The 16,459-nt window shown below is 46.5% G+C and overlaps 1 protein-coding gene across 2 annotated transcripts in view; it reads left to right on the top strand.

Moving 5' to 3' along the window:
• Nucleotides 1–15,549: 15,549 nt before the first annotated feature.
• The window catches only part of RIMS4 (regulating synaptic membrane exocytosis 4), a 167,122-nt gene continuing 166,212 nt past the window's right edge, over nucleotides 15,550–16,459 (top strand). The window contains exon 1 of one of the 2 annotated variants that reach the window (XM_066586568.1): nucleotides 15,550–15,652. In XM_066586568.1, the coding sequence (XP_066442665.1) occupies nucleotides 15,550–15,652 (103 nt within the window). The remainder of the gene's footprint in view (nucleotides 15,653–16,459) is intronic. The other variant, XM_066586569.1, reaches the window with a different exon arrangement.

The raw sequence follows: 16,459 nt of genomic DNA, 5'->3' as shown, positions 1-16,459 counted from the left end.
TTCTGTAGGGGGTCCTTCCAAGGGGGACCAGATGCTAATGTTGCCTAGGTCCAAATTGGTATAAGCAATCAACGAGCGCTCGGAGAAGACACGCTGACCAGACATAGTGTGATCAAAATGGCTTCTAGTTTATTGAAATAAATACATTGGATTATAAAGACCATAGACCACCGCCCAGACAGGAGGGGCTTTATCTTGTGGTCAGCAAATAGTTGCAAGGATATATTCCTTCTTAATGAGCTATTGTGAAGAGAAAAAGAAAACTCAGAGACGGTACATCTTGTTACTCTACCACAAATGTCCTTGGTACACTAAGTCCGGGGAGAGAAGGATAGATACGCGAACCTTGGATGTCTGAGACAAACTATTTCCTGACCACCTGGTTCCCGCTTTCACTATCTAAGGCATACATTTATTTTTCTTACTATTTTGGTAGCTTAGAAACAAGATTAACCCTCTACATCTCTACTAGATGAGTGTCTCCCATACATGGCCATGTACAGAGAAGTAGGGCTAGAAGATCATTGAAGATACAGAGCTGCTCGAAGGCATATCAAGAACCTTCTACATTTTAAGAACTGAACAATTGATGAACAGAGAGAAATAGTAGACAGCTGTCATCAGGACAGGAAAATTGTTGATATCGTTGAACTTTGAGAACAAACAAGTAGACAGAGCAGAGCGTTACCGCTGCATTTTTTTACGAGAATGTCAATGGGACTTTCTAATGTTCAAAATGCATTTCAAGCTTGTGCTTTGCGTTTTTTGTGCCCTCACAGATATAGAATTTAAAATTTCACCTTTATTTAGAATTAATATATAAAAAGGGTCAGGGCCTACTTACAAAACAAAACATAGAACATATAACACAAGACAGACAGATCCACGCCAGTGGGGTCCCGGGAAATATAGGGGAAGGAGAGAGGATCTCAACAACTCCCGTATATTCTTTCCCAGAGAAGCACCAAGAGTCTTTATTTAAAAGACTTTTATGTGTAAGAAGTTTAGATGAATGTCTTTTGGTGTATTACACTTTATTAAATGGTGCGTTTCTTGTACTTTTTTTCACCATTTCTCACATGAAAACTCTCCAAGACAATAAAGTGAGAGTTTTATTGGTATAGCTCATGTACAAGAAATTTCTGTTATTACGTAGATATAGTTGTTGCTCGAAGGATTCATTTTTAACATTAGAAAGTCCCATTGACTTTGCGTTAAAAAATGCAAGTGGGTAGGAGCCCTGATAGAGCTGAGGTGCTGGTCAAGACTGCAAGGAGCAGCAGAGGAGTAGTAGCAAGACTGTAAGAGAAAAAGGGATGACTGCAGAGAACAGTCGGCTCTGGACTGAGGAAATGGAGACTGCCTGGAGTCATTAAAGAGAGAGACCATACTACATTTTCAACCTAGTGGGGGTATCAGGACTGCATAGTCCAAGGTCATCCTCCTGACCTTGGACTAGCCTGGGCCGGTAATGGTGACACTTCCCAAACAAAGAATTGTAAATGGGGCCGGTCTCTAGGTTAGGTGTGCACACCTCAAAAAGACCTAGTCTGTTAATTAGCAGGACTGCTATAGAATATGGGGCTAATAGCACGGACATTGGACTTTATGCAAGTTTCAGGTGCTCAAACCTGGTTGAAGCACTCTGTTGTTTAAAGAAACATCGCACAAGTAAAAGGGAACTAGCTCAAGACAGAAGACTGACCCAATGATCCTTGTGAACATTGGTAAAATGATGAAGATATTCAGTCAGGATTTGGTTGGTGTGCTCCACCTGCCCGTTGGACTGTGGATGATAAGCCGAGGGGAAGTCTAATGATTTATCCATAGGAAAGCCATGGAGATTGAAAATGTGATCAATGAATTTCTCAGCAAATTGACTAGCAGACAGCAAACCAGGCAGAGGCACAAAATAGGCCATTTTAGAAAATCGGTTCACTACTACCCATATAACAGTACAGCCTCTGGACGGAGGTAAATGAGTAATAAAGTTCATGGCAATATGCTGCCATGGAGCCTCAGATATAGGTAATGAATGAACTTATGAAGTTATACTGGGCACAGGAAGTGCAGGAAGACACGAACTCGCGGATATCCCTCACCATGGAGGGCCACCAGTACCGATGGCAAATTAACTTGCTAATCTTGCGTTGCCCAGAATGACCAGCTAATTTGGAACAGTGACCCCAGGACAGGACATCTTTTCTCTTGACCTCAGGCACAAACATCTTCCCCGGCGGGATATCCTTAACCTGAACAGGAACTACGGTTACCAATCTGGTAGGTTCAATGGTAAATTGCGGAACCTCCTCTGTGTCATTACAGTCAAATGCTCTGGATAGCACGTTAGCTTTAATATTTTGATTGGCAGGCCGAAAATACAATATAAGATCGAACCATGCAGAGAACAAGGACCACCGAGCTTGACAGGGATTAAGCCGCTGTGTGGTCTGAAGATATGTCAGGTTTTTATGGTCGGTGTAAATAACAATGGGATGAAAAGCTCCATCCAACAGATATTTCCAAAATTTCAGAGCCATCTTGATAGCCAGTAGCACACGGTCCTCTTTAGAGTAATTCTGCTCTGCCATGGAAAATGACTTCGAGAAAAATATTGCATGTCACCCTCTTGCCAGAAGCACCTTTTTGCAGTGGGACTGCCCCTGTACCCAAGGAAGAAGCATCAACATCCAGAGAGAACTGCTTCATGCACTTTATTTGGTGCAGCACGGATACAGACAAGAAGGCTACCTTTAGAGCTTGAAAAGTGGATTCTGCCTCCGAGCGCCATTGGCATCAGCTCCCTTTTGTGTGAGAGCAGAGATGGGAGAGGTTAGGGAGGAGAAGTGCAGAATAAACTGTCAATAACAGTTCTCAAAACCCTTGGAATCATTGGATTGCCCGAAGTCCAGAGGGACGAGGCCAATTCAGCACACAGAGACTTTTTCAGAGTCCATCTCTAAACCCTGCTTGGATATAATATATCCCAAAAAGGGAAGCGACTCATGTTCGAAGACACATTTCTCCAATTTAGCAAACAGACGATTCTCCCTTAATCACTGGAGCACCGTGTGAACCTGTCTCTGGTGCGAATGCATATCCGGGGGGAAAAAAAATCAGCATATCGTCCAAGTACACGACAATCCATTGATGAAGGAGATCTCTGAAAATGTCCTCAACAAATTCCTGAAAGATGGCTGGGGCATTAACCAGGCCAAATGGCATGACCAAATATTCAAAGTGTCTATCTTGAGTATTGAAGACCGTCTTCCACTCATCTCCATCGCGGATGCAGATCAAGTTATAAGCACCACGCAAGTAGAGCTTGGTAAAAATCCGAGTGCCATGTAGGTGATAGAATAGCTCAGAGATCAAGGGTAATGCATACTTATTCTTAACTGTGATCGCGTTCAGACCACGATAGTTGATACAGGGCCTTAGCTACCCATCCCTCTTAACAAAGAAAAATCCAGCCCCGTCAGGGGACGAGGACTTAAGGATGAATCCTTTGGCCAGGTTGTCTTTGACATATTCGGCCGTGGCCTGGGTCACGAGCAGAGAAAGAGGGGATACTCTAGCTCGAGGAGGCATGGAACCAGGCACAAGCTCAATGGGACAATCATAGGGGTGATACAGTGGCAGATATTCAGCCTTCTTCTTGTCAAAGATGTCCACAAAACCACGGTAAAGCTCCAGTGGGCCCTGGAGGTTAAATAGTAAAGTGATCCGGTGAACAGGATGCAAGCACTTTGTATAGCAGGTGGTACCCCAAATCAATACCTCTCCTGTACTCCAGTCCAAGGTAGGGTTATGTAATTAGAGCCACGGCAAACCCAGGAGTAGAGAGCTGGTCGCCACAGGCAGCACCAGCAGGGAAATGCTCTCAGAATGGAGGGCGCCAATCCTCAACTCCAGCAGCCCAATGACAAACTGGTCATCTCAGAGAGGCTACTACCATTGACTGTGGTTATGAGTGTTCTCCTTCTTGACGCCGGGCAGGAATCCGGTGGCAGTCTACCAAGGCTTGTTGAACGAAGTTCCCAGCAGAGCCGGAATCCAGGAAGGCTGCCACTGGAACCTGGACACTGGAAAAGAATATGGTTACTGGTAAGTTCAACCTGGAAGAGGAGCAATCCTCACCTAGGGGAGCCTCTCCAACTGACCCTAGGTGTAAGAGTCCTAGTTTGAGTTAACAAGTGCGAACAAGGTGATCTGGAGATCTGCAAAGATTCTTTTTACATCTATGAGCGCACTCATCCTCGGATAGCCTGAGCCGATACACCTGCATAGGCTCAAGATCACTAGACTGAGTAGTGCTCGGCGGGGAGACAAGGGGTCTCTAGAACCAAGGAGCCAGACGGATTGATCTCCTCTCTTGCATAACCTCCCTAGATCTTTCTTGGAACTGCAGGTCAATCCTTGCAGCCAGAGAAATCAGAGCGTCCAGAGACGTAGGGACCTCAGAACCCACCAACTCATCTTTGATGTGCCCTGCTAGTCCCTCCCAAAATGCTGCTACCAGAGTTTTGTTGTTCAACCCCAGCTTTGAGGCCAAAGGTCGGAAATGAATAGCATATTGACCCACAGTGAGGTTATTTTGACTGAGACGTAACAGGGCAGAGGCAGCTGAAGATGGACGACCGGGCTCGTTCAACACCCTCCGAAAGGACTGTATGAACAGACTGAGGTTATTAACCAGGGGATCATTGCGCTCCCAGAGGGGATTGAGCCACGCCAAAGCCTGGCTTGAAAGGTGAGACACTATAAATGCGATCTTTGTGTGGTCTGAGGAAAAAGATGCGGCAAAAGCTCAAAGTGCAAGGTACATTAATTAAGGTCCCCTGTTCATGGGCGAGGCGGAATATCGCTAGCGATATTCCGCCGCCGGGGAGAGAACTGACAGTTCTCTGCGGTGAGCCTATCTGACAGATAGGCTCACTACGGAGAATCACGGCAAATCGCAGCATGCTGCGATTTGTGTCCTGCGAGCGGAGAATCGCTATGATTCTCCGCTCATGAACAGGGGACTGCGCTTTCCATACCAATGCTATCGAAAGCATGCACTGCATTACTCGTGGCCAGATTATCGCAGTGAGTAACGCAATGCAAGATCGTCCATGGACAGGAGCCCTAAGAAAAACCATGATTGTCTGGGGTCTCCCTCGTAATGAGGCGGTGCAGCCAGGTGAAGGCCATAACCAGAGACAGAGGCTGCCGGTGGGGATGATGCAGCAGTTGCCGCAACAGCGGAGGACTGCTGTACCACTATGGTGGGGAAAATATTACCAAGACGAATAGGACTTGCTTGTTCCTCTGCCATTGATGCATCATCTCCTGGAGTAATTCAGGAAGACCCCCGTGGTTGGAGTCAGCTGGATCCATGGCTTCAGTGTACTGTAATGACTGTGGATGTGGAACCACTATGTCAACCAACCGGGTAGGTGATGACCCAATTCAGCACGACGGACAGCCGACCCCAGCGTTGGAGGTAAGATACCAGGTGTACAAACCCCATATATAGATTAGAATTGGGGAAAGTATCTTGACCTGAGCTGGTGACAGGGGGAAGGAAGTCCCTGCCTATAAGCAGGGCAGGCATCCTGATAAGAATGACCCTGTAGTCTTCCTCTAGGCGCTGACTGACCCTGATAGGACAGAACACCTACAAACAAAAGACAGATCAATACCGGGGAGCATGGAAACAAAGGAGGAACAAACTGACAAGGATAATCAGAAAAGCAGATTCACAAAGATGACAGACAGCAGGATACTCGAACAGAGGAACAATAAAACACAGAGCACCGGAAAATAGGAAATAACTGCAGGAGCAGCGGCTAACCATAAAGCTATGGAGGCAAATCTCACAACAACACTGAAGCACTGTCTGGACTGCCCGAGTCTGCTATATAGAGTGGTGATTGGAAAACGTGCATCAGCGAGCAGGAGACCCAGAAGCAATTAACCAGGGAACACCCCTAGCTGCCGATAGGGTCAAGGCTGTAAGGTCTTTGAAGGCGCTAAACGTACTTTATGTGAGGTGTACTATATGCAATGCAACTTGTGCGCAGCTTACCGACTGTCCCCCGGCCCCGGCACTGTGGCCTCCCAGCTGTCCTCCTCCTGCTGTATGTGGCAGCAGCCAGTAACAGAGTGTGCGCCGTCCCTGTAGGCTCCCTGTTCTCCTGCTGCAGTGCCGGGTGACGGATATCAGGGAGTGCAGCGCGCCGCTGCCGGCTGCACACTGTGCTCCTGCTGGGTGTGGACAGCGTCTGTCACTTCCTGCACCCCCGGTGCCGTGTCCCTCAGCTGCCGACTGGAATGTTGAGGACGTCTGTGGCCTGAGAAGCACCTTCTGCGGCGCTCCCGGCTAAGGCACCTGACACCAGTGTCGCCTCACTTATGCCGACCCCACTCTGCTCTTCAACACAGAGCGGGGTGCTGCGTTGTGGGCCGCCGGCGGGGAAGGGCCTTTCAGCTGTTCCAATGCGCACTTGCAGCGGGGTCGAAGTTAAATTTGCTTACTCATTATTATACCACTAAAAGAGCCCCGTTTGGCAAGGCAGCAGAAATGCACTCCTAGGTTCTTGATCACAACCTGAAGGTTGCAAGTTCAACCTCCGCTTGGTTCAGGTAGCCAGCTCAAGGTTTACTCATCATTCTGAGGTTAGTAAAATGAGTACCCAGCTTGCTGGGGGGTAAAGATGACTAGGGAAGGCAATGGCAAACCACCTCGCAAAAACAGTCGGCCAAAGAAAACCTCACAATGTGACGTCACCCTAGGCTACTTTACCTATACCATTATTCGCTTGCATTTTATTGCATATTTTTGTAACTCCTTCGGCTGCAGTATATCCTGAATCTACGTTGCAATACCACCACCCACGACAATGGCAAGCTGGGTGTCACCACAGTGTTCCATAACATATGAAAAGAAATAGAGCACATAAGCTGCTAATTAAAATGCACAAAAAGTATCAAGCCCCCTGATAGCCCCCATTGGATATAATTTATACTCTCTATAATCCATCACTCCATGCAATATAGGGAAACAACCTATTTAATGATTTGTCTGGAGTGCCAGTATTTTGGTTGTTTTAGATTTCTTACTAATCATAGGTTCACCAAGACATGCTGGCAAGAAAAAAAACTCTATCATGTTAGCTAGATGACAGCCCCTAATGGAGAATTGGAAAAAAATGACATTTCCTGTTGTACTTACCTTCAGACTTTCTAATTACCGTAATACATTTTTTTGCCCCTGCTGTTTGAGAAGCTGTAGCCCAAATATGTCCACACCGTTGCTTAACATCAGATTCTACTGCCTCCTGTGGAGAATCAGCTGCACCACCTGCTTTACTAGTTAAGGACTTGTAGCTATCATATAATAATCTTATATAGACTAGATATTCCGCAGCACTTTACAAATCGGCCGGAACAGGAACAGACAAAATCAGACATTACAGACAGTATTACATTAATAGGCAATTTGACCAATAAGAGTGAGAGTCCTGATCACAAAAGCTTACAATCTATAAGGAAATAGGGCTGACACAAGAGGTGCAAGTGCTTCATCTGTACTATGGTGCAGCCATCTGTTAGGGTTACTATACATAAAGCTGTATGAGCCATAATGAAATGCCTTGGAGTGCATGGCATGGCCGAAGCTCAAGTCCTGAGGCCAGTGCCGGTATTTAAATTTTACTGGCCATATTAATGGCCATTAAAAACCCACACCACCCATTATATCACTCACTCTGTCTAGCTTCCATGCAGCCGCCATTCTAAATAGACACTGTGACCCCTGACCTCAACTCCAAGCATCTAGTCCTGTACGCAGCACAGATGCTGGGAGGAGAGGTCATGGGTCACAGCCTCTGACTCCAGCACTGGCGGCTGGAAGGGTGCTAGACAAGGTAAGTGATATCCTGGATGGTGTGGGGTTGCTGCCTGGCCACAGGTCCAGGGTGGGTAGGGCACAAAGGGGGCCCTGTTACTACTGGGGGCACTAATAATATTGGGGCCACTACTGGGGACAAAATTACAAGTTGAAGCCGCTAAAATAACAGTTGAAAAACCATACGTCATGATAAGGCACGCCCCAAACCACACTCCCTTTTACCTTGGCTGATATTTTTTTGCGATAAAGGTGGCAACCTTAAGGGTATGCGGGTATGCAGTGCGATGAAGGGGGTCAGGATATGAGAGAGAATACAGACAAAGGGTAAGCGGGACAGAGTTAGATTAGGGGATGTGATAGGCCTCCATAAAAAAATGTGTTTTTAGGGCATGCTTAAAACTGTAGGAGTTCAGGATTAACCTGATTGTCTGTGGTAGCACATTCCAAAGAACTAGTACAGCTCCGGAAAAGTCTTCTATATGGTTGTATGAGGTACAGAATAAGGAAGAACTCAGTGTAGGGTCATAAGCAGAACGGAGAACATAGGTAGGGAGGTAGACAATTTAGGGAGAAGATAAAGGGTGCTGCAGCACTTTGGAGAAACTAATGGGTGAGAGTGATGTATTCTATAGTAGAAAGACAACCAGCATAGTGACTGGTACAGAGTACAGGAATCAGTGTGGTGACTGGTACAGCGTGGAGGCATCATTGTAGTGACCAGCACAAGGTAGTGGCATCAGTGAAGTGACTGGCACAGGGTGGAAGCATCAGTGTAGTGACTGGTACAGGGTGGAGGCATCAGTGTACAGTTTGGCACAGGTTGGAGGCATCAGTGTTGGGACTGGCAGGGTAGAGGCACCAATGTAGTGACTGATACAGGGTAGAGGCATCAGTGTAATTACTGGCACAGGGTGGAGGCATCTGTGTAGTGACTGGCACAGGGTGGTGGCATCAGTGTAGTGACTGGCACAGTGTGGTGGCATCAGTGCAGTGACCCGCACAAGGTAGAGGCATCAGTGTAGTGACCGCCACAGGGTGGAGGAATCAGTGTAGAGGCCAGCACAGGGTAGAGGCATCAGTGTAGTCACTGGCACAGGGTGGAGGCATCAGTGATAGTGACCAGCACACAGGAGTTATGGTGGCACTACAAGCTGAAATGGTTTAGGGAGGTTAATAGATGGGGAAAACACCAGGAGAGTCTGTGGCGCTCGGGGTTTGGGTCAGGATACTCGCGGTCTGAAATATGGGCACTCATCCAGACGCATAAATGCAGCAAGAACACGCTGGCGTACCACCGGCCTTATGAAGAATAGTGCCCATGTTCTGAGCTCCCATTTGCTCCTACTTGTTAAGTCTTCTGTAATAATATGACAAGAAAACTCAACATCGAATTTCTTTTTTTCAGATTTCCATCAAGCGTAAATTCTCCTTCTGCACTCGGACACAGGTAACTGGCACAAGCGCTTGTTATTGGCCAGGTGAACCAAGTCTATGACAAACGTCGGATTCACACGGATGTATTTGCACGCACAATAAGCAGAAAATAGAACCCATTGATTTCAATATATTCGCTCACACGCCTGTATTTTGCGACCGCATTTCGGTTGTGAAAAAAAATGCGCAGCATATTCTAAGTCCTTGCACATTTGCACAGGGAGAGAGAACATGTGGAGCTTATTACACGAATTGTCCATTTTAATGGCTGAAAGCATCGATTTGTGCCACCAAAAAATACAGTAAAAAATGCTGTAGCGCACGCAAATACACAACGCCCACTCCGCACAAACACAACACAAATGCCGGTGCAAATACGCAAATGCTTGCATGAATCCGGCTTTACTATAGGGATTTTGCTTTGCTTGCATGTTTGAATCAAGGAAAGAAAAAAAGAGAAGGAAGATCCAGCAAAGAGAAAGTAGGTCAGCAACTAAAGTGTTAACGAAGTATCATATTACAAGAAAGAAAAAAAATCCCGGTACATGTTGGATTCCTTTTGCTGACGCTGCGGGATCTGCCATGTTCTACGAGAGGCTGCCAGACCCCTTTGCTGCTGTAAAGGGAAATTAAATTGATCCTATTTGATTTTCACTGCCAAAAGCAATCAGCAGAGGAGCCTGGGAGCTGCGAACCCCTCCCCCCACCAGGAGGAGATACACGTTGGATTCTGCTGAAAGTCAATTAAGGCAAATTGGGGGTAATAACTATGTTATGTGTGTGGTCAGCTATAGTGCACAGCGCAACGATCAAAAAATGGTCATAACCAAGGAGGTAAGCCATAGTACACCAATGGTGAAGTTGGACCATCCAAGAGGTCATCTACAGACCCAGAAACGAGAAGAGCAGGCAATCCAGTAGTGTAGGGGTTAACCTCAAGCAGCTTCTTTTCTCTTGGAGCTCTTTGTGTGAACGGATCATGGGGCCCTCTTACCATGTAACTCATAGTTGGTATGTAGATCGGAATATTTTATTGGAAGTATGGTTGACCATTTCTAGAGTATTGCCACAATGGTAGCATATTAATGTCTAGATTGTCATGGTGCACCTTCATGTTCATGGTTCTTCCCACTACAGCTAGCAAACTGAGACAATGCCACATAAAAAATCTCCAGACCAAACGGAACCTCCGTTGTACTTAACTGTTTGCACAACACACTCAGGCAAAAGGCATTCCCGAAGGCATCTTCCGCACCCAGGTACATCCATCTGAAGTGAAGACGGAATAGCATGATTCGTCACTCCACAGGACGTTCTTCAATTGCTCGAATGTTCAATGATGACACTCCTTGCACCACTGTAGACAGATCGATGCAATGTGTGCAGAAGCATAACCCATATATCCAATAGTGTGCTGTTCTGATCACCAACTATGGCTGACACCTTCAAAGGGCTGCATCATATGTAGCATGGTTTCGAACACATGACAGGCTAATAAGACATGATCCATTGTACTTATAGGGGTGTCCAAATACATTTGGCAGGATAGTGTAGTGTGTCTGATGGCTTATGGTATACTTTCAGTATTTTACCAAATTGGAAATGATCAAATTATGCCACAATCATGCTGTTAAGTATGCAAACTTTGACACAGACTTGTGCCTTCTTCTGGTGACGAGTTTGTAGGATCTACTATGTTTTATGCAGAAGTAATTAATGAAACATCCTTTGCCCAGAATGAAAAAAACATTACATAGATTAAGGCGACCAGATTTTCCCAGGGTCGAAGCGGGACAGAGGAATGTGGTCAGGGGGCGGGGCTTGTCACAACGTATGATTTTACCTCCGACGTTATAAAAAGTAAAGGGCCGGTTCAAAAAAAAACAGGGAGCAAATTCTGCAACATTTCTGCACCCAAAGACAGTCAAAATCTGTACCATATGTGTGGATTTTGACTGGAAATCAGCTGCGTACCCACAGCTGATTTCATACTATGCGGTGCTCCCCCTCACCTCCTCCGTAGGCTCCCCGCTATCATTGCTCTCCGGCTAATGGTTCCCAGTGGCCTGTAGTCGCTTTACCTGACCAGCATCACCTGACCAGTGGCATCGCACCTGATAAGTCCTCTGGGAACCAGAATCTGGGGAGCACTGACAACGGGAAGCCTACGGAGAAGGTGAGAGGAGCGCTGCTGCATAACCGCAGCTGATTTCTAGTTAGAATCTGCACCTGTACAGAATTTGACTTTTCTTTAAATGCGAAATTTGTTGCGGATATTCTGCAGCATCTCTGCCACGTGTAAACATACCCTAAGTCAGGTTGAAATATGCAGCCATGTGCAGAGTGGCCTTAATAGTAATAGTGTCCCCTATACCAGCCCAAGCAATAATAGTGACCCCCACAGAAGCCCCAGCAATAATAGTGACCCCCCCCACAGAAGCTCCAGCAATAGTAGTGACCCCCACAGAAGCCCCAGCTAAAAAAGCGACCCCCACAGAAGCACTAGCAATAGCAGTGAACCCCCACAGAAGCGCCAGCAATAGCAGTGACCCCCTCACAGAAGCCCCAGCAATAGCAGTGACCCCCTCACAGAAGCCCCAGCAATAGCAGTGACCCCCTCACAGAAGCCCCAGCAATAGCAGTGACCCCCTCACAGAAGCCCCAGCAATAATAGTGATCCCCTCACAGAAGCCCCAGCAATAATAGTGATCCCCTCACAGAAGCCCCAGCAATAATAGTGATCCCCTCACAGAAGCCCCAGCAATAATAGTGACCCCCCAACAGAAGCCCAAGCAATAATAGTGACCCCCCCACAGAAGCCCACGCAATAATAGTGACCGCCCAACAGAAGACCCAGCAATAATAGTGACCCCCCCCACAGAAGCCCCAGCAATAGTAGTGACCCCCCACATAAGCCCCAGCAATAATAGTGACTCCCCCACACACAAAATCCCCAGCAATAATAGTAACCCCCCACAGAAGACACAGAAATAGTAGTGACCCCTACAGAAGCCCCACAGTATTAGTGCTCTCAAATACCAGGCCAGTGACCCCCACAGTAACCTATATACTTATCCTCCTCCTGGTCTTCACAGCGCCGACGATCCTCTCAGCGCTGCTGCCGGTGGGCGGAAGTGTGTGTGCACCTGCAGCAGCGCCTCCTCCCCTCTGCTCTCGTCTCCTCTCTAGCGGAACCAAAGAGGAGAGGTGAGGGGGTGGAGGAGAATCCCAGGTTCACACACTGCTATCAGTGTGTGCATTCGGTCTGTGGCGCTGCAGAGTGATTACCGAGCAGGGAGCTGCGGCACTTCGTCCGGTAATTATTTTAATGGTGATCAGACATCATCAGAAAGCGGGACAAATGCCTGTCCTGCTGCGGTCCTGGCGGAAGGCGGGACAAAGGTTCCAAAGCGGGACTGTGCTGCCTAAATCAGGTTGTCTGGTCTCCTTACATAGATAATAGTTCTCTTCTTATCCCTTTCCAATCCAATTTGCATTCTGGTTTTCCTAGGGGGCTTACTCTTTTTCTGCTGTTATACAATGATGCTATCTGCTGGCTAAAGCCAGTACTGCAGGAGGTGACACGTTGGATAGGCTCCGACAGCAGAGTGGCTGGCAATATACAGTAAGAGAACCCCATCGGACATCTTCCAACATCAGAGCTGTACAGCCTTAAATCATAATGTCTTTAGACATCAGACAGTGGATTGGAAAGGGTTAATGATATTCCAATCTGATTTTCACTATCACAACATGCTAAAATGTACCATTTCACATCTTTGGTTCTCGTAAACCAAATATTCAGTGTTTTACTCTATAGTCTGTATTGCTTGCTGTAAATCAGCATATTCTTCCAGTAGAAATACTTGCTTCTAGGGGACAATGTCGTTCAACATACACTGAATGGTCACTTTATTAGAGACCCCCATCTAGTAGCACTTGCACCTCCTTTGGCCTTCAGAAATGAAGCAATTCACCGTGGCATAGATTCCACCAGGTGTTAAAATTATTCTTTAGGAATACTGGCCCCTGCGGACAGGAAGCTTCTTGTAGTTGCTGAAAATTAGATGAAGTTACTAACGTGTTCTGAACAACCGACAGAAAGGGGTCATCGATTCATGCTGCTTGTTCCAAATTCTGACCCATCAGCACGGTGCAACAGAAATCTGTATTCATCTGACCAGGAGGTGTTTTTCTGCTGCTCAGTGATCCAATTTTTGCCTTCTTTTACTCAATGGAGTCTCATCTTCCTGCTTCTCGTAGATAACAATGGTGCTGGAACTCCTTATCAGCTCAACTGTACTAAAGAACGCCAAGTTGTGCTTTTGGACGCATTAGTTGGAGTACTAGTGTTGTATTTGGCTCAGAATCATTCTTGACATCCCATTTTAACCCCTTTCATCGATGAGTTGTTTACATGCACAGGATCCCCTTTCGCTGGATGTTTTTTCTCGATCACATCATTCTCGGTATACTCACCACACTGTTGCACGAAAACCCCCACAAGGCTGGCAGTGTGTGAACTCCTGGCCCCGGTTAATCTAGCACCGATGTTCAAGCCTACCTAGGAGTTGCTGACATCACTTGATTCTCCAATCTGATGTGGATTCACACTGAGGGCTCTTTCACACGGGCGCTGCAATTTTCGCATTGCAGCTGAAAATCGCATGAACGAGAAGCAGTCGCGGCTCCATCTCCTGTTTTCTCGCCCATTTAGACCGCCAATACCGTCGGCTGGGGGGAGAGAGAATTCAGCTCTGCTAAACTCCCTCCTACTTTCCTCCCATTGCAGGCTACCAGCAAAAGAAGAGGGTGGGAGCTTAGCAGAGCTAGTGCGTTAAACTCCCTCCCCCTATCCACCCCAGCCTATGGGAGCAGCCGGCAAGGGGAGGGGGAGGGACTTTAGCAACGCGAGCTGCTGCTAAACTCCCTCCCCTTTCCCTTTTCCAACTGCTCTCATAGGCTCCCATAGGAGTCTATGGAAATGGACAGTGTATTCATGCAAAAGATAGGGCAAGACCTATCTTTTCCAGATGTGCGTAAACACGGCCGTCCGAATGCGCACCGCATGCACTATCTTTTCCGACCAGCTGATTTTACACACTAAAAGAAATCGCCCATCTGAACAAATGCATTGGAATCCAATGCTTCAGATGGTCGCGAGTTTCGGATGGCGTTTTATCGCACCAAAATAGCCGTGATAAAACAGTTGTGTGAAAGAAGCCTAAAACTGATCCACGGGAAACTTGCTTGAGTGATTTTATGCATGGTCACTGGTCTAATTTCTATACAGGGAAGCTCCAATCATGAACGAGCCGGGGTCTCTAATAAAGTGGCCAGCAAATGTACATCATCCAATGAAGCATGCTGCCACTATTTTATAGGTGGACATACAAGCCGCACACCGAACTGGCAAATATCATACACACATGTCGTTGCATGACAGTTGCAATCATCAAAGCTATTTTAGCTCATTTCTGCCAAAAGAAATTACATCATGCAATTAATTACATCAAACGTTAAAAAAAAAAAAAAAATCATTGCACGGTCCGTTCAGATGAAAGGAGCCCCTCTGCACAGTCCGTCATGTTTGACCTAAGGAGCTATAAGTCATGTGGTCATATAAAGGAAAATGGTGACAGGCGTGTTATATTGCAATGTAATGGAGTCCTGGATGTATGTTCATATCAGCAATGACTAGACATCTCCGGAGCCACTGAGTGCAAAGATGCTTTGAATGTGCTGCCAACCCCTTTCTCTCATCCTCGGCTCTGCTGCGCCTTAGACCAAGCCTCCCTTTATTATTCGCTTGCATGGATTGGCCAGGATGCATCCTAATAATGACTTCATTCAGCCCCCTCCTGTCATCTCTCTGTGAATGAAGTCAACCAGCGATCTTAGCAAGTAGAAAGAAAGCAGGAGAGGGGGAACAGCTAATAGAGCCTAGGTGCACAGGATTATTTGTCTTTCACCTGGAACCTGGATCCTGTACCTTGAAAGGCTGGACATATTGCTTCTGTAAATGCACCATCTACAAGCGGCATCCATAGGACTGTGGTGTACAGGGGCACTTGTTGGGGTGCAGGAGGTTGTAGAGGCATTTTCTTCCTATCTAGGAACCCACAAAAGCTGCCAAGACGCCTCGTGCAGTGCTCCGAGTGAAAAATGGGGCGTCCAAGCTCCCGAAACCCCCGTCAGATCCAGGGAGCGCCCCAACCATGTTCATGGAGAGGTCACAGAGCCGGATTAGTCTGTCTGCATCATTCGAGGCACTGGCCATCTACTTCCCCTGCATGAACTCCTTCGATGAAGAAGATGGGGGTAAGCATCGAACATACTTAGCAAATGTCATTGTGGTTTCTTTGTAGACTGCACACTTTCACACCAGGCTTTGGTCCAGTCGAGGCGGATCATCGGATCATATCAAAATGTCCATTGCAAGTGAGAAAGATCTTCTGCTTGTCCGGCATATTCTTTTCCCCGTGGCCATATGGTTTGTGCATTGGGTAAAAAAGCCCTAGCGTTCACCTTTCCATAGTTGTGTTTTATTTGCGCCATCCGTTTATGACAGGGCCAGGTTAACGTATGTCAATGCGCAGATTTCATCAATTAGTACGGTAAGGCATCTGCAATAGGCTACTATGGAGTGTAAATCAGGGTTTAATCAATTGACCATGAGAGATGTAACGAGATAAAAGTCTGATTAGGATGACGGTTGTGTTGTAAGTCATAAGGGAAAAATGTAAGGTGTTTTTTTTTTTTGCATGATAATAATATGCGTCATAATAGGAACACGCGGCGGTACGAGTGCAACTATTATACTGTTATTGTCTTATACGCAATGAAGAAGACACAGGAGACATCTCCACCTCACTTCCTGACCCTAGTAGTTAGTTTACCAGAAGCTGTTACTGTATCTTACCCGTTGACCTCATGATAATAATATACTATATACAATCTAATCTACTCGTACTGTATATCATGAGTCTACCCTAGTCAATGGATGCAGCTTTCAGACTGACTTAATACCTTGGCTCATATATGCAGCAGTCATTGATGAAGTCACTCTGGCACAGGTACCTGTGGTGCTTCTGCAGTAGTTCTGCTTTCAGTAATGACACTTATCAG

This window comes from Eleutherodactylus coqui, chromosome 13 (assembly GCF_035609145.1).
Source record: "Eleutherodactylus coqui strain aEleCoq1 chromosome 13, aEleCoq1.hap1, whole genome shotgun sequence".
Taxonomy (NCBI): Eukaryota; Metazoa; Chordata; class Amphibia; order Anura; family Eleutherodactylidae; genus Eleutherodactylus; species Eleutherodactylus coqui.
This window is presented reverse-complemented; position numbering and strand designations above follow the sequence as displayed.